Source organism: Amblyomma maculatum, chromosome 11 (assembly GCF_055883805.1).
Source record: "Amblyomma maculatum isolate TAMU_Amacu chromosome 11, ASM5588380v1, whole genome shotgun sequence".
NCBI lineage: Eukaryota > Metazoa > Arthropoda > Arachnida > Ixodida > Ixodidae > Amblyomma > Amblyomma maculatum.
This window is the reverse complement of record NC_139354.1, coordinates 29,493,873-29,514,234: the sequence shown is the minus strand read 5'-3', so window position 1 is coordinate 29,514,234 and position 20,362 is coordinate 29,493,873. Positions and strand designations below refer to the sequence as shown.

The window sequence follows — 20,362 nt, the reverse complement described above, 5'->3', positions numbered from 1 at the left end:
GGCTCTTTGGTGCAGCGTGTGTATTGTTGCATTGTGAGAAACGGGGCTTAAAAGCTAGAGAATAATACTCCAAATTAGTTGAGCGCGCCTTGAAGAGTAATGGGATAAGACCCTGTTTGTTGAAAAACAGGAGCCATAAAAAAAGGGGCCCAAAGTTACTTTTGTTACGACAAATCCATTAATTTTTGTTTGGTCTTGTGCTGCGCCAATATGCAGCTGCTGTCTACAAACAGAGAGTTTTCAGTCTTGTTCCAAGATGCAATCTGCCATTGTATGGAGCTGCTTTTGCTTCATTCTAGACTTGAAGGCGTAAAGTTATTGCTTACAAGCAATAACAGTAGATAAAATTTTCACTAAGGGAATATGCCTTCACCTAGGTCAATGCGGTCATAGTTGGTAGGGGTTATACAAGTGAATATGGACTTGAACTGGCTATAATCCAGGCAAGCAGGCTTTGAGTGCTGGCATCAGTGAAAGGGGAAACCGAGTTTAACCTGGGAAGATGTACAAAGGAGAGACACCTGCAGCATTACTGCATACAGGACAGGTTTTGAAAAATGCAATGAGAAAAAAGGATGGAAAGGAAAAATGTGATGTAACAAAAGGAAAGGACTGCTTACAAATATATATAGCATGTGTACTGGTGCTTAAACTGCAGTAGTCGGCTTGCAGGATGCAGCAAGCTTATTTCATTTGTATATGCCACTAGTTTTTGTCTTGTTGCATTGACGAATTCTTCACCTCTTGAGTATTCTAGGTACAGTGCAGTCCACAGTGAAAGGGAACGTGCGATTGCGTGGTGTAAACACTTTGCAAAGTGCCACTGATAACTGGCTAGAACGGTCAGTACCATGTGCATGCTCTGGAAGAGCAGCCGGCTGTGCGTATTGCGCATGAACCTTCAGTGATCGTTTGTCGCCTGCTCTCTCGGGAGAGCTTTCTAAAGCCCAGCCGGCACGTGGTTTCATGTTCCCTTTAACAGTGGACCGTACTGTACCTTTAGGGAATGAGTGCAATGAATAGCGGTTTCAATGAATGCGTCAAGTGCGTTCTTGTGTTCCCTAAGCCTCGACAAAGGAGCACTCATTTTGTGAAATTAAGAAAGTCAACTCAAAACATGGAGGTAGTTGGCTCATATTCCGCTGTTAACATGTGGTTGTTTTTATTGGCCTACTGTATAATCAGTTTTTTTTCAACCTCAAAGTTATTACACTACTAATTTCTCATTGATCTACACCACGGATTGGTTCGGTTTGGTTTTTGAGGTTTAATGTCCCATAGTGACTCAGGCTATGAGAGGCACCGTAGTGAACGACTCCAGATTATTTCGATGACTCGGGGTTCTTTAACATGCACTGACATTGCACAGCACACAGGCGCCTTGCTTTTCGCCTCTATCAAAAAGTGGCCACCTGGATTGGACACCGCAAATTAAACCACACCACAAATTATAAAAATATATTTTCCCATACTTTCCTTGGTTTTGCTGCTTGTTGTCTTGCTTAACATATATGCTGTGATGAGCTCCTCTTTTCCATGTCGTTTGGTCACGTTGAACAAACCAGGCAGCCCAGTTTCATCCTGTCATGTTCTCTGTAGCATCAGGTGTGGGCGCATCCCGTGGGACCCATGGAGGAGCCCACTCTAGAGCTTCTGGCCCTGCAGTCACATGAGCCTGGCGATGAAGAAGGTGCCACGTTGCCACCCGGGACCCTGGTACACATTGATGGCGACACCCTGGTGGCCGTCGTCGAAGAGGGCCACACAATTACCGCTTCTAGCGAAGAGACGGGACCACGTAAGCACACCTTGGGTGTGGGGATTTTTGTTCAGACGCAGACAGTGTTACAAAATCAACCGCAATTGCTTTGACAGTGCCTTCGCAGTTGATAGTGTAACGAAGCTCTGAGACTGGTGTGGTCTAAGAACTTAGAGGATTTGGCAGGCTTGCCATGTGCTTCTTATTTTGGGATTAATCTAGGAGCTCAGCCCAATTTAGACAGCTCAAGGCATGCCTCACCTTTCTAGGCTCGACAGTGAGGATTGGGCCTGGCCGTGCAAGCATAGCTACTGTAGAAGAAGATGCTCCATATTTTCTGCAATGCTGTAGTTTGTGTACAGACTCAACAGGGCACATCAAATGCACTCTGGTGCGTAGGGAACATTAGCAGGCAGGTGTTGTGGAAGAGAAATTTTTTTAACACGAGAGCGTTATTGGGCCGCTTGCAAAAGAAAATTGTTCGTCGATGTCAACGTTGACAGTTTCAAGCCTCGCAGCCTTGAAAATAATGCAGCAGAGAGACTTAGGATTGCCTACGTGCATGAAGGCGAAAGCTCAGTTGTGTAATAGGCTGTTGCGATGCCCGATTCCCACTCTTACTTCTGTGGCTTACGCCACCGCGCGACCGGTTGCATGATGCCCTCTGTACTCTTTCTGCTTCTCTGACGGCACCCTCTCCGTGTGGCAGGACAGGCTTTTGCATCGCTTCCTGTTGACACTTCCTGTCCGCACCACTCGTGAGCCAAGTAACGCCACCTTTTGGCATTTTACCAGTGAGACAGCTGTACAATTCTAGAACACTATAGCGACTGTAAATATTGTAATCGCAGCCGTCGCTACCGTTACCGTTTCACGATAAAGTTCACCTATGAACATTGCGCAAAAGAAAAAAAAAACGCACATAAGACGCACCATTGTATAGGACGCACTACCGAATATTTTGTTTAAAAAGCGCGTCTTATGCACTGGAAAATATGGTACATAGGGTGTTATGGCATTGTAGGATATGTTTGATAAAACTGCAAACCTGTAGCACAGTCGTGATGGGGAATGTGTCAGTGGGTGGCTTTGTTTCTGCACTTGACAAGTAGAGTTGCGTTCATTGACCACACTGAAAAAAAGGGAATGACCCTATTTTGTCCCATATTGACAAAGCTGAAAGCTGCAGCTTTCTCTCCTTCATCAAGAAAAAGTGTTTTAGAAAGTAGAACGACTATGCAATGCCTGTTTAGTGTTGCATCATCCACCCTCTGATTGTTGGAACATGGTGTAGATTCTACAAGGAGCTAGACGCTTTTGTTTTAATAGCATGCTGGTCATGCCGCTATTGTGTGCAGGCTTGCTTGTCTGTGAAGGTATGTGGAATTTGTTGCACGATGGTGTAGTAAAATTCTCAGGCGATCTAGTGAATGGTGAAGTACAGGAATGTGGTGTACGCTGTTCGCATGTGCAGAGCTTACCGAGCTGGACCTCTCGAGTCTGCTGTCAGCGGAGGAACCTGAGGAAGATGTACTGCAGAAGGCATTGCTTCAGGCTGACACCGTGGTCGCTGGTATGGTGCAACTTGACTGTTTGTTGCTCAGTGCATGCAGTGGACTCTTGTTAATATGTATGAACTGCTGGCATATTCAAGCTAACCCTCAGGTCTGGTATTCTCATCTTCATGTGCATTCAAAAGGCTTCTGTTAATATTTCACGCTCCACACGGTTTCGAGTTCGAATTGTCGACGGTCATTTGCATAGGGATGGGCTTTGGTTATTGGTGAGAGGGACCATCATCTTATCCCCTCAATACCATATTCGTGGGTTGTCTTTTCTTTCATTGTCAGATGCTCTGGAACATATCTATCTGCATAAAAAGGTATCAATATGCTGCTTTTAAAAGGGTGCAAATTTGGTCGAGTTGGTAGGGTCTATTGTTTTTCTGTTCTTGCGCACAATACAGGCAGAAAGAGTCACGTAAACAGTCCAGGTCATGTAGCAAAAGCAAGCAAAAGTACCCATGCTAAGTCGAACCTCTACAGTCCAAACACGGTCATTACGAATTATTGGCTATGTCGAACCGTTCCCCAGTATTTTTGGTAAACACATTGAATTTTCACAAATGAGAGCATATGCACCGTTTTTTCTTTCTATTTCCTGTGGGTAGAAGTAGGTGCTTTAAGCGGGTGTGGATGTGTACCTGGAGTGTGTTGGCGATGAATTCAAGTGGTCGCTTGTGTACACCTAAGGCTGCAAAGAGCTGTTATTTATAGGTGCATGCCACGCTGTGGTGTTCAGGTGAGAATTTCAAAATTCCTATAATTTTTAAAGGTTAAAAGTATTAAAGTCGGGTGGTTTAGCATTTTAACAGTTTAATGGTTTAAAACACTGGTGCACTTATTACTGGAGTATGCCTGTGAGGTGTGGGACACAAAAAGCACAAGTGTTAGTACAGGAATTGGAGCAGGTACAGAGGCGGCGTGCATTACGTTTCATATTTTCCCGCTTCAGGAGGAAAGATTCAGTAGCTCCATTGTACAGCAGAGCTGATTTACTGCTCCTTTCTGTTAAGCAAGGCATGTTGCTGGGTGAGTTGGTTAATCATTGTCAGAGAAGGAACACTAGCAGGTGATGGATAAGGATGAGGAGGTCACACATGTTCTTTTTGTTAGATGGTAGCATAAACGTCTTTGTCTTTTTTATAACATTATGAAGGAAACTGTTGGAATTGATAAGCAGTGTTACATCAAGGGGTGCACATCTCACATAACTTGTAATAAATACATTGTACGTGTCGAAGAATTTAATGCTGCTAGAGATTGCTTTAAAGGGACAGTGTACTGACTTTTTCAACAATTTTTTTTCTTGCTTCATTCGAGAGCTCCATCCCCAAATTGATGATTACCCGTCTAGAAGCACAGTAGAATAATTTAAAACTTAACTTTTCCAAATGGTAGTCTCGTTTTCTCAATGGTAGACAGTGTCTGCAAACACGTCGTGGACATGACATACAGTAAATACAGTAACTCTAAGCGGCTCTATGGACACAATGACTGCCACTCTGCCTAGGTAGCATGCAGAACGTGCCATCAACTAAAATGTAGATAATTTGTTAACACTATAATTGATAGCACTAAGATTGCTTTCAATAAAATTAAATGAATGGCTAAAGTTAATAAACCCGGTGATATGTTCTGCAGGTGCCCGCTGCCGATTTTACCTGATGTAGCGCTGCCAATGGTAGCACCACAACAAGTATAGCGGTGTGTCGGAATGTGTGATTGTCCATTTTGAAAGCATTTTAAAAGCGAATCAAGCAAGATTAAAGAATAAAAGTAGCTGTAATTTATTGAAAGAGAAAAAAGTAGACTGTCTTAAGTTGACATGAACACAAATAGCTGTGTGTATGACTCTGTAGCATAGTCATAAAAAGTAGTATATTCACTTCAGCATTCTTAAACAGATATCAGTCAGTAGCAAGGAAAGGACACAGTGTGGCGCCACCATTCGCCAAAACCCGACTTTCTTGATGAATTTAAAATATAAATTTCTCATTAAACCGCGAGTTCTTTCCTTGATGCTGCCACCAGGTGTTGTTGAGATCCACCACAATACGGCAATATTTTTATGCTCGTCTCCGGCAGTAGACTGCCCCTTTAAATGTTCCTTCTTTCTGCTAACCGCCCATGACTGCATTTGGCTACCTGCTGACGTCATGTCTGTAATAGCTCACAATGAGTTTTCGTCTCCCCTTTATGATCATTACGATGCATAATAAATAACTAAACATCTTGAAAAGACACACGGACTATGAGAGACGCTATTATAGAGGGCTCTATGCTAGTTTAGACAATATCTTTTTTTCGATTTTGTTTCCATCTGAATACAGCCGCCGTGTCTGCTATTTAATCCCTTAGCCTTGGGGTCAGTTACCTAGCATCAAAGCCACTGAGTCACCAGAGTAAACTGTTTAAGGAGGTTCACTAATGATATTGATGCAACATCACACGCGAGTGACCTTCAGAGATTATTGACAATCATATAATGGTTGTGAAACTCGACTTCAGAACCCAGTTATCCCCCATGGCTACTTTGCAGAAGTCAAGAGATGGCGGCACCTTCTATAGGCTGTGCTGTCAGCTACTGCTCATTCACTGAACTTCTATTTCTTTACTGTGCTGCCATTCATTGGCACCAGTGATGTGACATTCCACTAAACCCCAATTTTGGCTCGCTCAGATCGCCATACCTCAACGCGTGGGCTCAATAAAAGTGTCTCATGACTGTTGTTATCAAGAGACTTTGGATATTTCTGTGCCTCATTACTAGACAGGGAAGTAAAACTGATGCTCTCCACGAGCTTTGCAGCATCTTAGAGAGAGCTACGGAACAGAAAATAGGAGATGTAGCATTAAGAAATAGGAAACCTACAGAGTGGGTCAGAGAAATAACTCAAGTTACTGACATTCTAGTGGAAATCAAGAAGAAGAAATAGGCATGGGCAGGGCATGTAGTGTGAAGAGAGGATAACCAATGCTCGTCAAGGGCAACCAGTTGGATTCCAAGGGAAGGAAAGTGTAGCAGGGAGCGGCAGAAAGTCAGGTGGGCGAATGAGTTTAAGAAGTTCGCAAGGGTCAGGTGGATGCAGCTAGCACAGGACTGGGTTAATTGGAGTAATATGGGAGAGGCCTTTGCCCTGCAGTGGATATATTCAGCTGATGATGATCCAATGAACAGAAGGGATGTGCCGCTGTCTACTCCACCACCTTTTTGCAATCTGTCTTTGTCGGTGGGCTACGTGCAGAAGAGGTCACACAGGAGCAGCATGAGCCAGAGCCAGAGCCAGAATCGGAGTCTGAGCTACAGCCACAGCCAAACGTGGAGGCTCAGCAGCAAGCTCAGCAGCCAGATAAGCAGCAGCAACAGCAGCAGACGGTGGTGATCGACACGAGCAGCCCAATCGAGCTGTGCCAGAATGCACTGATTGTGGTGAATGGCCAGAGGTGTGTGCTTCAGCAGGATGCCAGCACGGGCCAGGTGTTAGCCTACCCCATCCGAGAGCCCAAGCGCAAGCGTGGGAGACCCCGGTAGGTAATGGACAACCGGCACCAAGATTTAACATTGAGTATACATGGTACTAACAGGAGATCAAGGGTAAAAATTTCAGGGTAGCACCTAAGTCGCCTTTATGTGCAGCAATGCGAAAGCCTTTTGCCGCCCTGCTGTGATCCTTGGAACGCCCCTGATTCTTCGAGACAGAGAGAGAGACAGAAAGAGAAAGAGAGTCTCATCGATCTAGAGAGAGAGTAGAGAAAGAGAGGTTGTTATCTGTCACTAACTATTAACTATCGATTACTATATACCACACATCACATGGACACATCTCGTGCACAGTTTCATCGGATACCAGTCAGGAGCTGTTAAAGGCTTTCACCTTAAAAGATTAACTCACACGAAGTGCTTTAGGAGCCTTTTCAGTGTATCAGGAAGTCCAGTTTTTGTCCATGTGCCTGTGATAGGACAGGGAAAAGAACTATGGAGAGTGAAATGATAAGATGAGAACCCTAAATTGACAAGAAGAGGGCAGAAAAAATTGGGGAACAAATGAATGTGACTGATGCATCTTAGTCAAAATCAAGAAGAAATGGCAGGGCACTGTTATGAATGCCCTTTGCTTATTTCTTGACCATACTGCAGGAAGGTGGTGGTTCCACCCTCAGAGCAGGAGCCACCGGCCATTCCAGTGGAAGAGTCCAGGCCGGAAGAGCCCCCAACCAATGAAGAGGAAGAGGAGGGTGACACAGGAATGATGGACATCGTCACGGAAGGTTGGACGCTACCACTGTGTCACTCTGCTAAACTACGAGAATACATAGAGGCTTATGCAAGCAAGCATGGTGTCAAAAAGGAACGCAGAGAGGCATAGACTCTAGTCTGCTTATGGCAATTCTATCATTCCTCACTCAGAGTGAGAGCTGAAATTTTTTCTCTTGACTGGCCTCAGTGCACTGCACACAAAGCAGTAAAAGGTAGCGAATTTAACCGCAGTTGCTAACTATTGTGTCGAGGGGCTGAAAGTGGCGTTGCACTATATTGCAGATGGCGCCCTTGTACGCAGGAGCTGTCGACGGCGAAAGGCTGCCCGCATCATGCAAGGTGAACTGCTCTCCTCATCAGTACCTAGATTACTGGATTCTCTTTTCCTAATTGAACCCTGACCTGCTAGCGGGGAAAATTTCCCTTGTAGCTTGCATTGCATAATGCAAATTTTATGTGCTTATTGTTCATTGTTAACAAAACATGAAGTCTCGTTTGCCGTTTGCAGCTAAGTAAAAGACGGCATTCGGGAAGTAAGAAGGAGCATTCAAATTCTCCGAACATTCACGGCACTCGTGATTACATTGTCAGATGCATTGAGAAGCATTTAAAGATGGCGCTTCCTTCCAGAGTGGTGGGGAAGTGTTCCAGATGCCTCGATTCCCCCTTTTCTCTTGGTGAATTTCGAGTAAATAATGCCTTGAGGCTTCATCTTCGTGTTTGTTTAGTTATTCTCAGTGCTCTAAGGGCCCTTGTGGGTGACCGTTACTCGTGAGTGCGGAGGCAATGTTTAAGATATGCTGTGTGACATTTTCCATATTGTGTCTTCCTCAGAATGCTTTCTATTTATCCATCACATATATTCTCATATGCATGTAATGGAATGTAATGAAAATCAAGAAGAAGAAATGGGCATGGGCAGGGCATGTAGAATGAAGAGAGGACAACTTATGGTTAGGGTAACAAACTAGATTCCAAGGGAAGGAAAGCACAGCAGGGGGCGGCAGAAATTTAGATGGTTGGATGAGGTTAAGAAATTCGCAGGAGTCAAGTGGATGCAGCTAGCACAGGATCAGGTTAATTGGAGGAATATGAGAGAGTCCTTCGCCCTGCAGTGGTATAGTAAGGTTGACGATGATGATGGATGTAAAATATAGTAAGGTTATTTTCAGCTTAAGGAAGTTTAGTGTCTGTAGAATATGCGGTATATATTGTAAGAACATAGGGTTTAACAGATTCGTCTACACTTCTTGGTCCTGTATTTGTTCTGGTCCGATGGCACACAGTGATGATAAATGACCATACTTTTGTTTTGACATGTCTTAAATGCTTTTAAAGTCAGTTCTACTTGCAGCCTAATGATTGGTGCGGGTCTGTGCTGGGATGTGTGCTCCATGCTTTTGGTGCACAAAACTTTGTGTGGGTGGAAAGTGATGTGAGTTTGTGCCTCAAAATGTTCGGCTGGGTTCGGCACAGACTATCACCTGAGTGAAGACAGCGAGAGTGAGCCGGAACCAGAGCCAGAGCCAGACGAACCCCGGCGACGTGGCCGGCCGCCCAAGAACTATCACGAAGAGGACCCCTTTTGGAAACGTACGTACATGCAAAGTGCTGGGTCTTTTGTGTGAGCCTAAGCGTTTGCTTTGTAAGGGCACTAACTGGGGTGATAGTGTACGCCACGAAAAAGAGTTTGCCCTATGATGTAGTATAGTTTCATGAAAAGCTCCAAGCAGATTGAAGCCAGTTGCATGAAAGAGCTGGTAGATATACTAGTGACTGTAAGAACGCCACTCCCATAGGCTTGTTGCATATTTTAGGCTGGTAATTTTACCACTGTGGCTGAAATGTTTGATGCAATGGTGTTAAGGGCCCCTTTCTGCAGGAAATCAGGGATTAAGAGAATAGCAAAGGGCACACAGGCGAACGGTGATCCACAAAAGGAGCCGTTAATGCTATTGTGCCATACTCTTAAACGCTGAGCTTTGGTATCCCCCCAATTTTTAGTGTGCTTAGCAGTACACTACTAAGATTATCCAAGTCGAGCATTGGAGTTTCGGTGCCATCGCCCTGTTTGTCTGAGTCATTTTGTGACATTGTTAATGTGAATGACATCATGACGTTGCCATAGCAACCTACACCCTGGCAACCACCAGAACCCTAGTATCCTCTGTTGAAGCTCGCAGCCTAAAAAAATCGCGAGAATTTGTTCTGGCAGGTGGTAGTTGGCAGGTGGCAAGGCTGTGCACGATTGGCTGGCGGGCTGTGGGACGTCATGAGACCAGATGGCAAGATCGTCACAAGACCAAAGTGTTTGAGCATCTGCTTTGCATTCGGGAGTTACCAGGTTCAATCCATGGTGCCATTGAATACCAACTGGTTTTCCAGTAGGGACGTTTCTCCCAGCCTGGTGCTCAACTCCTCTGGGTAAAATGCTCGGGAAATGAGCCTCGGACTAAACCATTGCACTGATGGGTCAGTGATTAGATTCGCTGTCAAGCAACCTTAAATCTGCCTTTTGTGGTAAAAGCCCATATGTAGGCCTTTTTTTTTTGTGAGAACTGCTGTTGATAATGCTGCTGCTGTGAAGGTCCAATGCTAGAGCTAAGATGGCAAGGAACCATCTTTGCAGTCTGCAAGGTCATTTAAAATTGGGTTTGGCCCGCGAAGGATGCTGCAGGGTTTACGGAACTCCTCCCAAGCGTACACCCTCTGAGTAAAGCTGGGTGCCAGGCCGGGGGACACTTGTGCTCATTTTACCAGCGGGTGTCCAGCGGTGGATTTTGAACCCACCCGCCTCCTGTGACAAAAACGAGCGCAAAGATGCGATGTCACGAGACCAGATAGCACAAATTAGCTGCCAGCTCAGACAGGTCTTTCCATGTGGAAGGGGGAAATGAGAATCGAACGTTGTTGAGCATCGTGTGCCGTCACTCTGATTAGTTAATCTGTTTTTGTGACATCACAACCACGTGGCCTTGCATGAGTGATTCAAACTAAGGCCGGTATAGCTTAGCGTATGACTGACCAAGTACCAGCGTACAAGAAAATTAATGGTTTTATTGCACTCTTCGACATCTCCCGAGTTGTGCGCAATGAACAAAACCACTCCGCCACCATTGGTTTTAAAATGCTTCAGGGATCAGTTACAGTAACTGCACAAAAAGTGAGAGCCAAGAAAATGAACCTTGAAGTCTTTCCTTGCGTTTGCATAATTTACCACCTGTATGCTTTTGCTTTTGGCCTTGGCCCAGAGAAGTAGGGCATTGCAACCAATAGGGGCACTGATCATCTGATCATTAGTCATGGCGATACTAAGATGGTTCGTGCTCTGTTGTCGGAAGTGCGTTTAATTTGCAATGTACCGAGACCATCAGAAGTGTACAATTTTCTCAGTGATTTTCTACTAGCACACATTAAAAAAATACAATTTTAAATTTTACACATATACCGAACTGCAATATTTTGTTAGGATAGAGTTAAAGATTTGGAAGTTCTTAAAAATAAATTGATTAAGGAAGCGAGAATTTTGGCTGCATTGGCCATTTGTAGCCGCCCCTTAAGCCACCCTTTCAGTATGGGGTCTTCCCGGAGTGACACATGCATGCATTCCTAATAAAAAAAACACCAACAAAATGCAGACCATGGAAAAAAAAAGGAGACCCACTGTTCCTGGTACTTCTTGAGAGTCTGGTGCAGCTTGAAACATAAGTTCAGGCATTAGCCTTTGTCACACATAACACATAATGCACGGGTGTGTTTTCATTTCCCATCGAAGTTTGGACTCAGAAGAGCCACAGCTCCAATCGGCACTCACACTGCAAAGCAATCCTGCGTATGAAGGGAGCCATTTCAATGGCCCAGACAAAGCATAAATACTATTAAGTAGCAAGTTGTGAACAGTGACTCTGGAAACATTTTTGTAGTTGTTGGGTTATGCTTGGTTCTATTACATCCCGACCAGGGCAGAACTTCTCACGATCGCCAAGAAAATTGTGGCCATTCGACACGGCTAAGACCAGCTAATACATGCCTTCCGATATGAAGGAGGGGTTGTTTATTAACTGAAGTAGAGTTTAGAAATATTGCCATAGAGCGCATAACTGCCACACCAGGAAGTGTGGACACCGTGTATTTTCTCACTCAGACTTCATCGCATGCAGTTGCTGCCAGTGAGAAATACAAAATCCTCGCTGAAAATGTGTAGCTTGCAAGTGACTTTCTGAATGTGCCCACTTTTGAGTGCCTTCGCTGGAGTGGACAATACCGGATGTGCCTCGTTCACATCAGCTGCCCTGAGCATCTTCGATGGCCGATGACTAACTATTGCTAAAGCAGTAGATGTTTCCTTAAACAATGGTGAAGGGTGGGAAATCTGAAATTGTAATGGAGCTGGTTGCATAATTTTTATGTTACTATACCAGCCCAAGGCAGCATGACAGTAGAGCGTCAGTTATAAATCGTTGATTCGTGTGTACTGTCTTACGTGTCATTGCAAAGAAGAAAGCACGCTATCGGAAATTAAGTGTACACACTCCTAATCAAAGCAAACTTAAAGGAGGCCCAAGGTTAAATTAAGAGAACTAAACTGTTCTCTGTAAACATGTCTGGTTTTCATAGATGCTATGCCTCATATTATGCCTCCCTCTCTATATCTTTGTAATGTTTGTGCATGCCATGCATGATCTTGTTTTGCACAGGAAATGCATGTAATGTTTCAATCACTGGGACCCCCCCCCCCCCCTCCCCTCCCCCTACCCTGCTTGTAGCACTCAAGTGGCGCTTTTTGTTCACTGATGTTTAAACAAATATTGCAGGGAATGTTGGACGCCGGCGACCGCGTGGCCGGAAGCGCGAAGGAGCAACTTCGTCCAGCAACCCGATGCAGGCCTTCCTGGTGCAGATGGCGGATGGGCAGACCCTCATGATGCAGATTCCAGCAGCGAGCATCCCACCAGGCATGGACCTACACCAGGTGGCACAAAACATCGCCACCAGCCTCAACGCAGCTGCAGCTGTGAGTCTGGCCAAAACAGTTTGGCCAAGCTCGTTCTTTCATTACAGCTGGATGGATGATGAAGCTTGGGTGGGAGGAATCGGGGTTTTGGAAAAGGTACTGCGGCCATCCGAGAAAGCACTACTCATAGCAAATGCCCATAGACTACTGTGTATCATGCTTCCATTTGTCGCATCATTGTCGGGTGTTGTTCCAGAGCATTTCATTGATGTTTAGATACAAAAATTTATAAAGTACAGCAGTTGTGCAATCAGAAAGATGGTCAGTTGCGTTTGCGGAGGCAAAGTGTCCGCGGCTGGCACAGAGCAAGATTATGTGAGGGATACAGGAGAGGCCCTTTTCATGCAGTGGACCTTGTTCGGCTGGTGATGCTGTTGAAGACGCTGACAATGGTGAATCAAAACAGGCGGAAAAGCTCAAACTGCTCATGTAATGTCACACGAGTTGTGGTGTGGTCTGTATGTATAAACTCAGTTTGAAAGAAAAAGTGCGAGAGGGGAATGTGTCGGAGGGTTCAGAATACATGTTGGCGTGACTATAATGACGAAAGTTAAATGGGCCGCGTGAAATGTTCGATTGGTCACATGACCAGTGGGTCACATCCTAAGAATCTAGAAAGCGAAAAAAAAAATATGCTAAATTACAGAAACAGCAGATGCGTCAATATTATTTCAGAGGCAGTGCTTCAGATGCGCACGCCACAATCGAGTGAAGCCACATCTTCAGTTTAGTGCACCCAGTCCCCCACGCACAAGCAATGATCATCGCTGCCATGACACCACTGCAGCACTAGGTTTTTCCATCTATCATCTTTCGCCCCTTCTTTACTTTTCCTTTGCTAGGACCAGCGCTATGGCCCTAGCAAGAGGGGCTTTGCTGCAAGAAGACAAGAAGTCCTCGCAGAAAGGGAAAGGGGAAATATTACAGTGGAGCGCCTTTGTAATGATGCTTTCGTTGTACACGTTGCACACCCTATCACATCTAATAAAGCAAGCTAAATGCATTCGACGAAAGAACTTTCATTTAGCATGATTTGAAGAGATGCTAATGAAATCACCACAAAGAGGGAATGTGCAGATCAGTGTGTCTAGTTTTGCTTTTTGCCTGAATGCAGCACTCTGCTGGTCATCATGTTTGGCTATTCAACCCACTGCACACTTTGCTTTTGCCTTAATGTGGTGGTCACCACGAGTTCAGATTCTCCTGTGCGACCTTTGCTGTGGTATCAACTGGCGGTCTCTGCAGAGGGCAGTGGTTGTGCCACTACTTGCATCCATTGTAAAGTAATGGATCAGCCATTGTGGTCACGTAAATTCCTAAGTTATACAGGCCAATTCATTGTAGCCGTATTCACTTTTGAGCCGTTTGCAACGCATATGAAAGGTAGCAATTTGGCTAGGACATACCAAATCCTTCGTTATGCAGGTTGTTTTGTTGCGGATGCATTTCCATGTAAAAGTGCTTGTTCGTACAACAATAACGGATGAAAATTGGATCTGGTGTGCTTCTTAAGGCTATCTATGGGATTCTCTACTTAATGTCTTGTAACTTTTATAACTTTCCCAATAGTGGCATTGGGCGTGAAGAACATTGCGTGTACATTCAGCATCTCTCCCATGACCCAAGCATCGGTACAAGGGTGAGCAGCCTTGTCTAGAGCGTGTCGACTGTGCTCCGCACAGCAAGTCAGTGCCATCCAACATTAGGCCCTGGGTTTGAGCTATGCGTCCCGTGCGCATGCGCGGCCAAAATAAAGCAGCGCCTTCTCGTGGTTTCTCGGCCTCATTTCCGCTCAGTGCTTGCGCTTCATGCCGCCAGGTACGCGGCTTGATGATGTGTAACAGCAGCCAAAAAACCGCATGTCACACTAATCAATAAGTGACGAATGCAATGTGATAGCGGATGATTGCGCATTTCAGACAAGCACCAGGCTAAGAGTGCGAGAATTGGGCCTAGTTCGTTGTTTGATGTCTGTTTTCATCCTGTTCGTATAAGGTTATGACCACACACCATGCGTTGCAGGCGTATTGTCTGGGTTACCAGCTCTAAAGGACACAGTATTTGGCATCCGTACATATCTAGGTACTTGACTTCCTCCATGCGAAAGCACGGGGGTGGCAATTGGAGCGTATGTAAAAACAGGCGTTAATCCGCTATCACTTGCGCTTGCTTGCCTGGCCGTTTCGTTACACTCGAGAAACATGGCGGCATCGCGATGCCCTGACGACCGTCCCAGCCTCACAAATGCAGGCAGTGCACCCTAGCGGTACGGAAAATACCTGCAAGGCGGGGGCTGGACAAGGAAGTGATGAGCAGGCATCCTTCTGATTTGCAGTGCATGAGCACGGGACGCATAGCTCAAATCCAGAGCCTAACGTTAGATGTCGCTGGATTGCTATGTAGAGAGCCGTCGGCACTCTCTAGACAAGGCTGCTCACCAATGCAGTATGGTGTGACGTCTCAACACACTAGGAAATCCACAAAAAGTTGATGCCAGTCAAAAAGACACAGCACGGTGCAGAATGACCTGGCAGCACAGAACTACATCTGGGCTTAGATAAATGCATATATGATATAGTCTGACACAGGCGTGCGGTACCTTTTGTCGTGTGCATTTACGTCCTCATCTGTTCCTGAGTGGACTTGACACATGGGGCATAATTCCCTCTATGGCATGCTACCATGAATTCCAGATTTGCCTCTCAGTGTGTCTGCCTGCCTACTAAACTGCAGTTTTGCCTCTGGAGGCATAATAATGTAACATAAAGGGTAGCGCAAAACCCAGAGGAAATTGTAAATGATTCACAAGAGGGCACAAATACTAAACTGGCGACTTCCATTATGGCGTCTTTCATAGTGCACGTGCCGATTTTTAGACGTTAAAGATCACTCATATTGTACCATAGTGTGCTTTTAATTCTTGGTGTGAAAATGAAAACAAAAGAGAAAAAATATTTATGTGGCGCGGAGGGGGTTGGCACACTAAGCCGGTGCGTTAATTACCAGATGGGCACGGGTTCTGTTATTTGTCCTCATACAATTCCTCCTATTTGGTACTGGGTGCTGTAGTGTTGAGAGAACGGAATCAAGCAGCACAGGGTTGGACATACTTTTTGTTTTACTGTATCTTGAAATGTGGGTTCCTTTTTTGATGCACTTTGCAGCAACAAGCCTTGTCGGGCGGCTGCTTGTCAGCTGACGGAGGAAGTGCAGCTCCAGTCCTTGTAGCACTGCAGGGGGCCGGCTCAGAAGAGGTGCAGTTGCAACAGCTGCAGCTGCAGTCTGAACTACAGCCAGAGCCGCAGCCACAGTCACAGCTACCACCACAGCCAGCCAAGCGCCGGCCAGGTCGGCCAAGGAAGAGGCCTCTCACACCGCCCCCAACACCGCCACCAGTGTCTCTTCCAACGCCGCCAGCTGAATCTGTGGTGGATGGTGCTTTGAATGTTCGGACGAATAGTATGCCTGTTGTTCTGCCGGATGGCACCACGGTGGAGAATGCAGCAGAGGTGCCTGATATCTCTGCTGATAACAGCACAGAGGCTTCTGAGAACACGGCCACTGTCGTGGCTCAGAGTCTCGAGGACGCTGTGGCTCAGGTGCTGGGTCCAGCTGCCGATCCGGCCATGGGAGAAGACCTTGTCTCCCCTGTACAGGTGGGATGCTGATTTGCTCGAAACCGAACTATATTCGGATTGATCTTGCTCCACCACAGTGGCACAGTGGTTAAGATGCCCGGCTACAGTACCGGAATACCTGGGTTCGAAACCGACCGCTGGCAGCTGCGTTTCGATGGAGGTGAAACGGAGAGGCATCCATATGCTGTGCGATGTCAGTGCATGCTAAAGATCCCCAGCCCACCACTACGGCTCCTCTTTATCTCTCTTCTTTTAACCCAACTCAATTCAAACTTGTGACGTCAAGACGAAAAAAAAAAAAAAAGCTCTGTCGTCAGCAGTTGGAAACAAGCAATGGTTTCACTTAAGCTATAGGATCCCTGCTAAAAAGCTTACAAAAGCTTAAGTATTAGTGAAGGTGCCTCCTTCCTTTTGCATACAGACCAACTTCGTTTTGTCTTCAGGATCCCCTTAAAGAGCTTTGTTTCACTGGTCTGCTCCCATTCTATTTGTTCAAATAAAGAGAAAAAGAACTATTATAAGCCTCTCTAAAATATTGGTTACGCTGCCACCTTAACTAACCAGTCCTTCAGTGCATAGTCAGTAACCATAGTACCCCTCCGTAAACACTCTGTGGTTAAGTCGCTTGACTGCTGCAGCGAAGAGTATTGTAGATGAAGTTAGCGCAAAACCTTTGACAAGAACATAGAGGAGACACATACGACGAAAGACAGGCACCTGTCTTTTGGCACATGTGTCTCCTCTGTTTTCTACAATATGCAGAACCAACTAGCCCGACAACGCGCACTTTTGAACCCAAGGATGCGGATTCAACCTTAACTGCGGCGGCCGCTTCTTGATGAGGGAAAAAGCAAGGCTTCTGTGCACTGTGCGATGTCAGTGCAATTTAAAGAATCGCATGTGGTCAAAAGTTCTGGATCCGTCCACTACAGCATCCTTCATAGCCCGAGTAACTTTGGGACATTAAACCCTAAAAACTAAACCATAAACCAAAGCAACCCTGTTTTTCTCTTATTGCGTGGCTTTAGAACTTAATTTGCTAATTTGAAACAGCTAAATGGGCTTAGCCGCACTTTTTTTTTTGTGTGTAACTTTCTTCTTAATTGTGGTGAAGTGTTGGGATTGTAATAAAGAGCTAGGGTTGCTTGGCTGGTCACTTGATTGGTGTCTATGCTTTGGCTAAAGCCAGAGTCTCTCAAATGGCTACATTTTTGTATTATGGTGCAGCCCAAAGTGGAAAGTTGTGCCCCAAGCAATGAGGACACCGCAGTGGTTCCAGTACCAGACAAGCTGGTCACTTTACTGCTACCAAAGTTAGGTGAGTGGGTTGTAACTTTTGAAGGATCCACCAGGTATTTCATATCCATGCAAATCGGTTTTAAATTTTGCTGGTTCCGTGGCTTCGGTGTAGGCAGTTGTTGCAGGCGGCGATGCTTTTGCAACATCACACACTTTAAAATCGTACGTTATTGCCTGCTAAATGCGCAAACAACAAATTTTGAGCCTTGTGTTAGTTCGTTTGACTTGAGTGCTTTACGAATGGAATTTACAAAAACAACAGTGTCCTTTTGCTCGAGTAGATAATGCAAAGAAGGAAAAACAAAGGGACATTTTTATATCGCATCATAACATAGATACAGGCCAGGCAGCTCATTCGTGTCACACGATTCAACTGAGCCCATCGAGTTATCAACAGTCCTGAAGTAGCTGCCACTTCTTACATCATCGTTCTGTACTACTACTAACAATTGACGTTTGAGGTTAGACATAGTGCACTAACATTCCCGCAAAGAAGTCTCTGCACAGTCAAAGTGAAAAAGGAGTTTGCTAGATGTGCAAGTGATGAAGGTGCCAGCTAGGAATGGAAAGTCTAAACAGTTGCCGTTTATCCTCATTACCTTCACAAATGTTTAAACGCACAGCTCATTTTCTGCCTTTTATTTTACTTGTCAAAATGGTACCTACGCATTTTCGTTACTGCATCTATTTTGCTACTTCTCTTTTTATCCCCCTGCATTGTAGTGTTCCTCATAGTCCATATGCTGATTCAGGCCGATAAACCCACGTGTATTACGACTGCCAGTGTATTTTACTGGCCAAATTTATCTCAGTGTTCGGTTAGCCTCCAAGCTTTGGCCTTGTTATACCATTAGAACTCCGCTATAGTAAACTTGTATGTAGTAAAAACTAGGTTATAGTAAAGTGAAACTGAAGTTCCAATTCATCTTTCATAGACTACTGCACACTTTTCCCCCTTTGTAGTAAAGACATTTTTAGTTAAAATTGGTATAGTAGAGTGTGTCGGGCCGCGGCGACAACCTCCCACGAAATGACATCGCTGCACGCATGCTACCTAGAATCGCGAGGCAATTAAAAAGACAACAAAAGAATACCGAGTGTTTTTAGCTTGAGGGGCTTTAAATGGTTTTCTCATCAAACATAGCATTGATGAGGAGAACCCAACTTTATGTAAACCTTGGAGTCATGAAGGAAAGCATGCAGTGCATAGGAAAAATAAAAAAAGGTAAAGCTCTTCACAAACATGAAAAGAAGGCGGCTTGGTTCATTCAGAAAGTAAGAGAAAGTAAAAGTGCAGCGAGAAATAGGGAAGAGGAGAAACGGGCAAACATTCGCAGCTCTGTACTGTGCGAAGCACAAAGCAGTGGTGGCAAGAACTGAAGGTGCGGCGTGTACGGTTTTCCAGTGCTTGACTGCCGCTGAAATTTCTCATCTATTACCTTTTAAAAGACAGAAACAGTGGAAGATGATGCCGCGTTCATGCAAGGCTTTTATTTTGACATAAAATCAAACTCTCTTATATTCGTAGCCATGCTGCCCTCGTGTTTAAGAGGTACTTCCATAAGATGTAAACAAAAAGTCTCATGACTGAAAAAATGGCACAAAGAGACGAGAAGAGTGAGATAGAAGGTATTTTAGAGTGTTTTATTTTTTTATTGCGAAAGCAATACTACTCTAGGTTTCGAGCCTTCAGCGTAGCGCGGCAGTAGCCACGTACATTTTACCCACGTGACGCTGTGACATCACACCCCATGTGACACTAGGGTGAGAGCTGGGCTACCAACTCAAGCGGTCGGTGTAGCGCGGCAGTAGCGCCCCGTCTTACCCACGTGACGATGTGATGTCACACTCCATGTGACACAAAAGTGCAAGATGGGCTCCCAGTTCAAGCGGTCAGGGTGGCGCGGTCGGAGCCGCGGCTCAGTTGGCAGGAGCTGCCAACTTGGGTCTCTCGTTTCACATGGGACGGTTATGTCAGAATCTGCCTGCTAGGACCTTGGCATTCACGTTACCCCTATAGGCGGCCACTAAGGCACGTTCATACGGCTTGGTTAAAGCAGGGCTTTATATGTGGGTTGAGGAAGAAAAAGAAGCTCGGTCATTCGCAGCTAATGCTTTCACTCAATATTTGGTTCAGCAGCGTTGAACTCTTGTAATTTTGTTTTCCTTGGGCAACAAGATGAGTTCAGTAAACAGGCATTTCATTACCAGACAGCATCTTCATGATCATATGTCATCACTAACTACTGATTAGTAAAGATTTTTGCCAGTACCAGTGACTTTACTATAAAGGGTTTTTGCTGGGTTTCAGTGTGTAAGCTTTCTGTATAATGTACAAGCTCTGCCTCACAGTCTGGAGCAGGAACCGCACAAAATCTAAAAAGTCTGAGCTAGGAAACACAGTTGGAGCAAGATGGAGAGGTTGCACGTCCCGTTGCTTTTTCTTTTGCTGCAGGCGCGAGCATGGAAGAGCAGCAGCAGCTGCAGTGTCCGGCATGCGAGTTCCAGGCGGGCTACCCGCAACAGCTCCAGGAGCACCTCCTTGCGCAGCATGCGGACGCGGTGGAGCGCTGCCGTCGCTGTCCCCACGCCTGCCTGTCGCGCAACGCGCTCATTGCCCACTACCGAGCACAGCACCCGCGATGCGTGTGCAGCTACTGTGACCACATTGCAGACCAGGTGAGCATACTCTCCTTTAGATTTTTTCACTTGCTCTACTTCTTGGTGGTTTAAGCATTTATTTTTTTCCTTTCTTTTATCACCTTATTAACACCTTATTAACATTTTTCCCCAGTCGGCTGCATCTCAGTGTGCAGACTACGCTCGTGCTCT

At 45.4% G+C, this 20,362-nt stretch overlaps 1 protein-coding gene across 3 annotated transcripts in view; it reads left to right on the top strand.

Moving 5' to 3' along the window:
• The window catches only part of LOC146173287 (uncharacterized), a 37,591-nt gene that overhangs the window by 4,623 nt on the left and 12,606 nt on the right, over positions 1-20,362 (top strand). For all 3 annotated transcript variants that reach the window (XM_084584590.1, XM_084584589.1, XM_084584588.1), the window contains exons 2-11: positions 1,600-1,798; positions 3,234-3,332; positions 6,567-6,849; positions 7,460-7,590; positions 7,862-7,918; positions 9,056-9,172; positions 12,394-12,593; positions 15,758-16,249; positions 17,459-17,549; positions 19,986-20,209. In XM_084584590.1, coding sequence (XP_084440716.1) covers positions 1,600-1,798; positions 3,234-3,332; positions 6,567-6,849; positions 7,460-7,590; positions 7,862-7,918; positions 9,056-9,172; positions 12,394-12,593; positions 15,758-16,249; positions 17,459-17,549; positions 19,986-20,209 — 1,893 coding nt within the window. The remainder of the gene's footprint in view (positions 1-1,599; positions 1,799-3,233; positions 3,333-6,566; positions 6,850-7,459; positions 7,591-7,861; positions 7,919-9,055; positions 9,173-12,393; positions 12,594-15,757; positions 16,250-17,458; positions 17,550-19,985; positions 20,210-20,362) is intronic.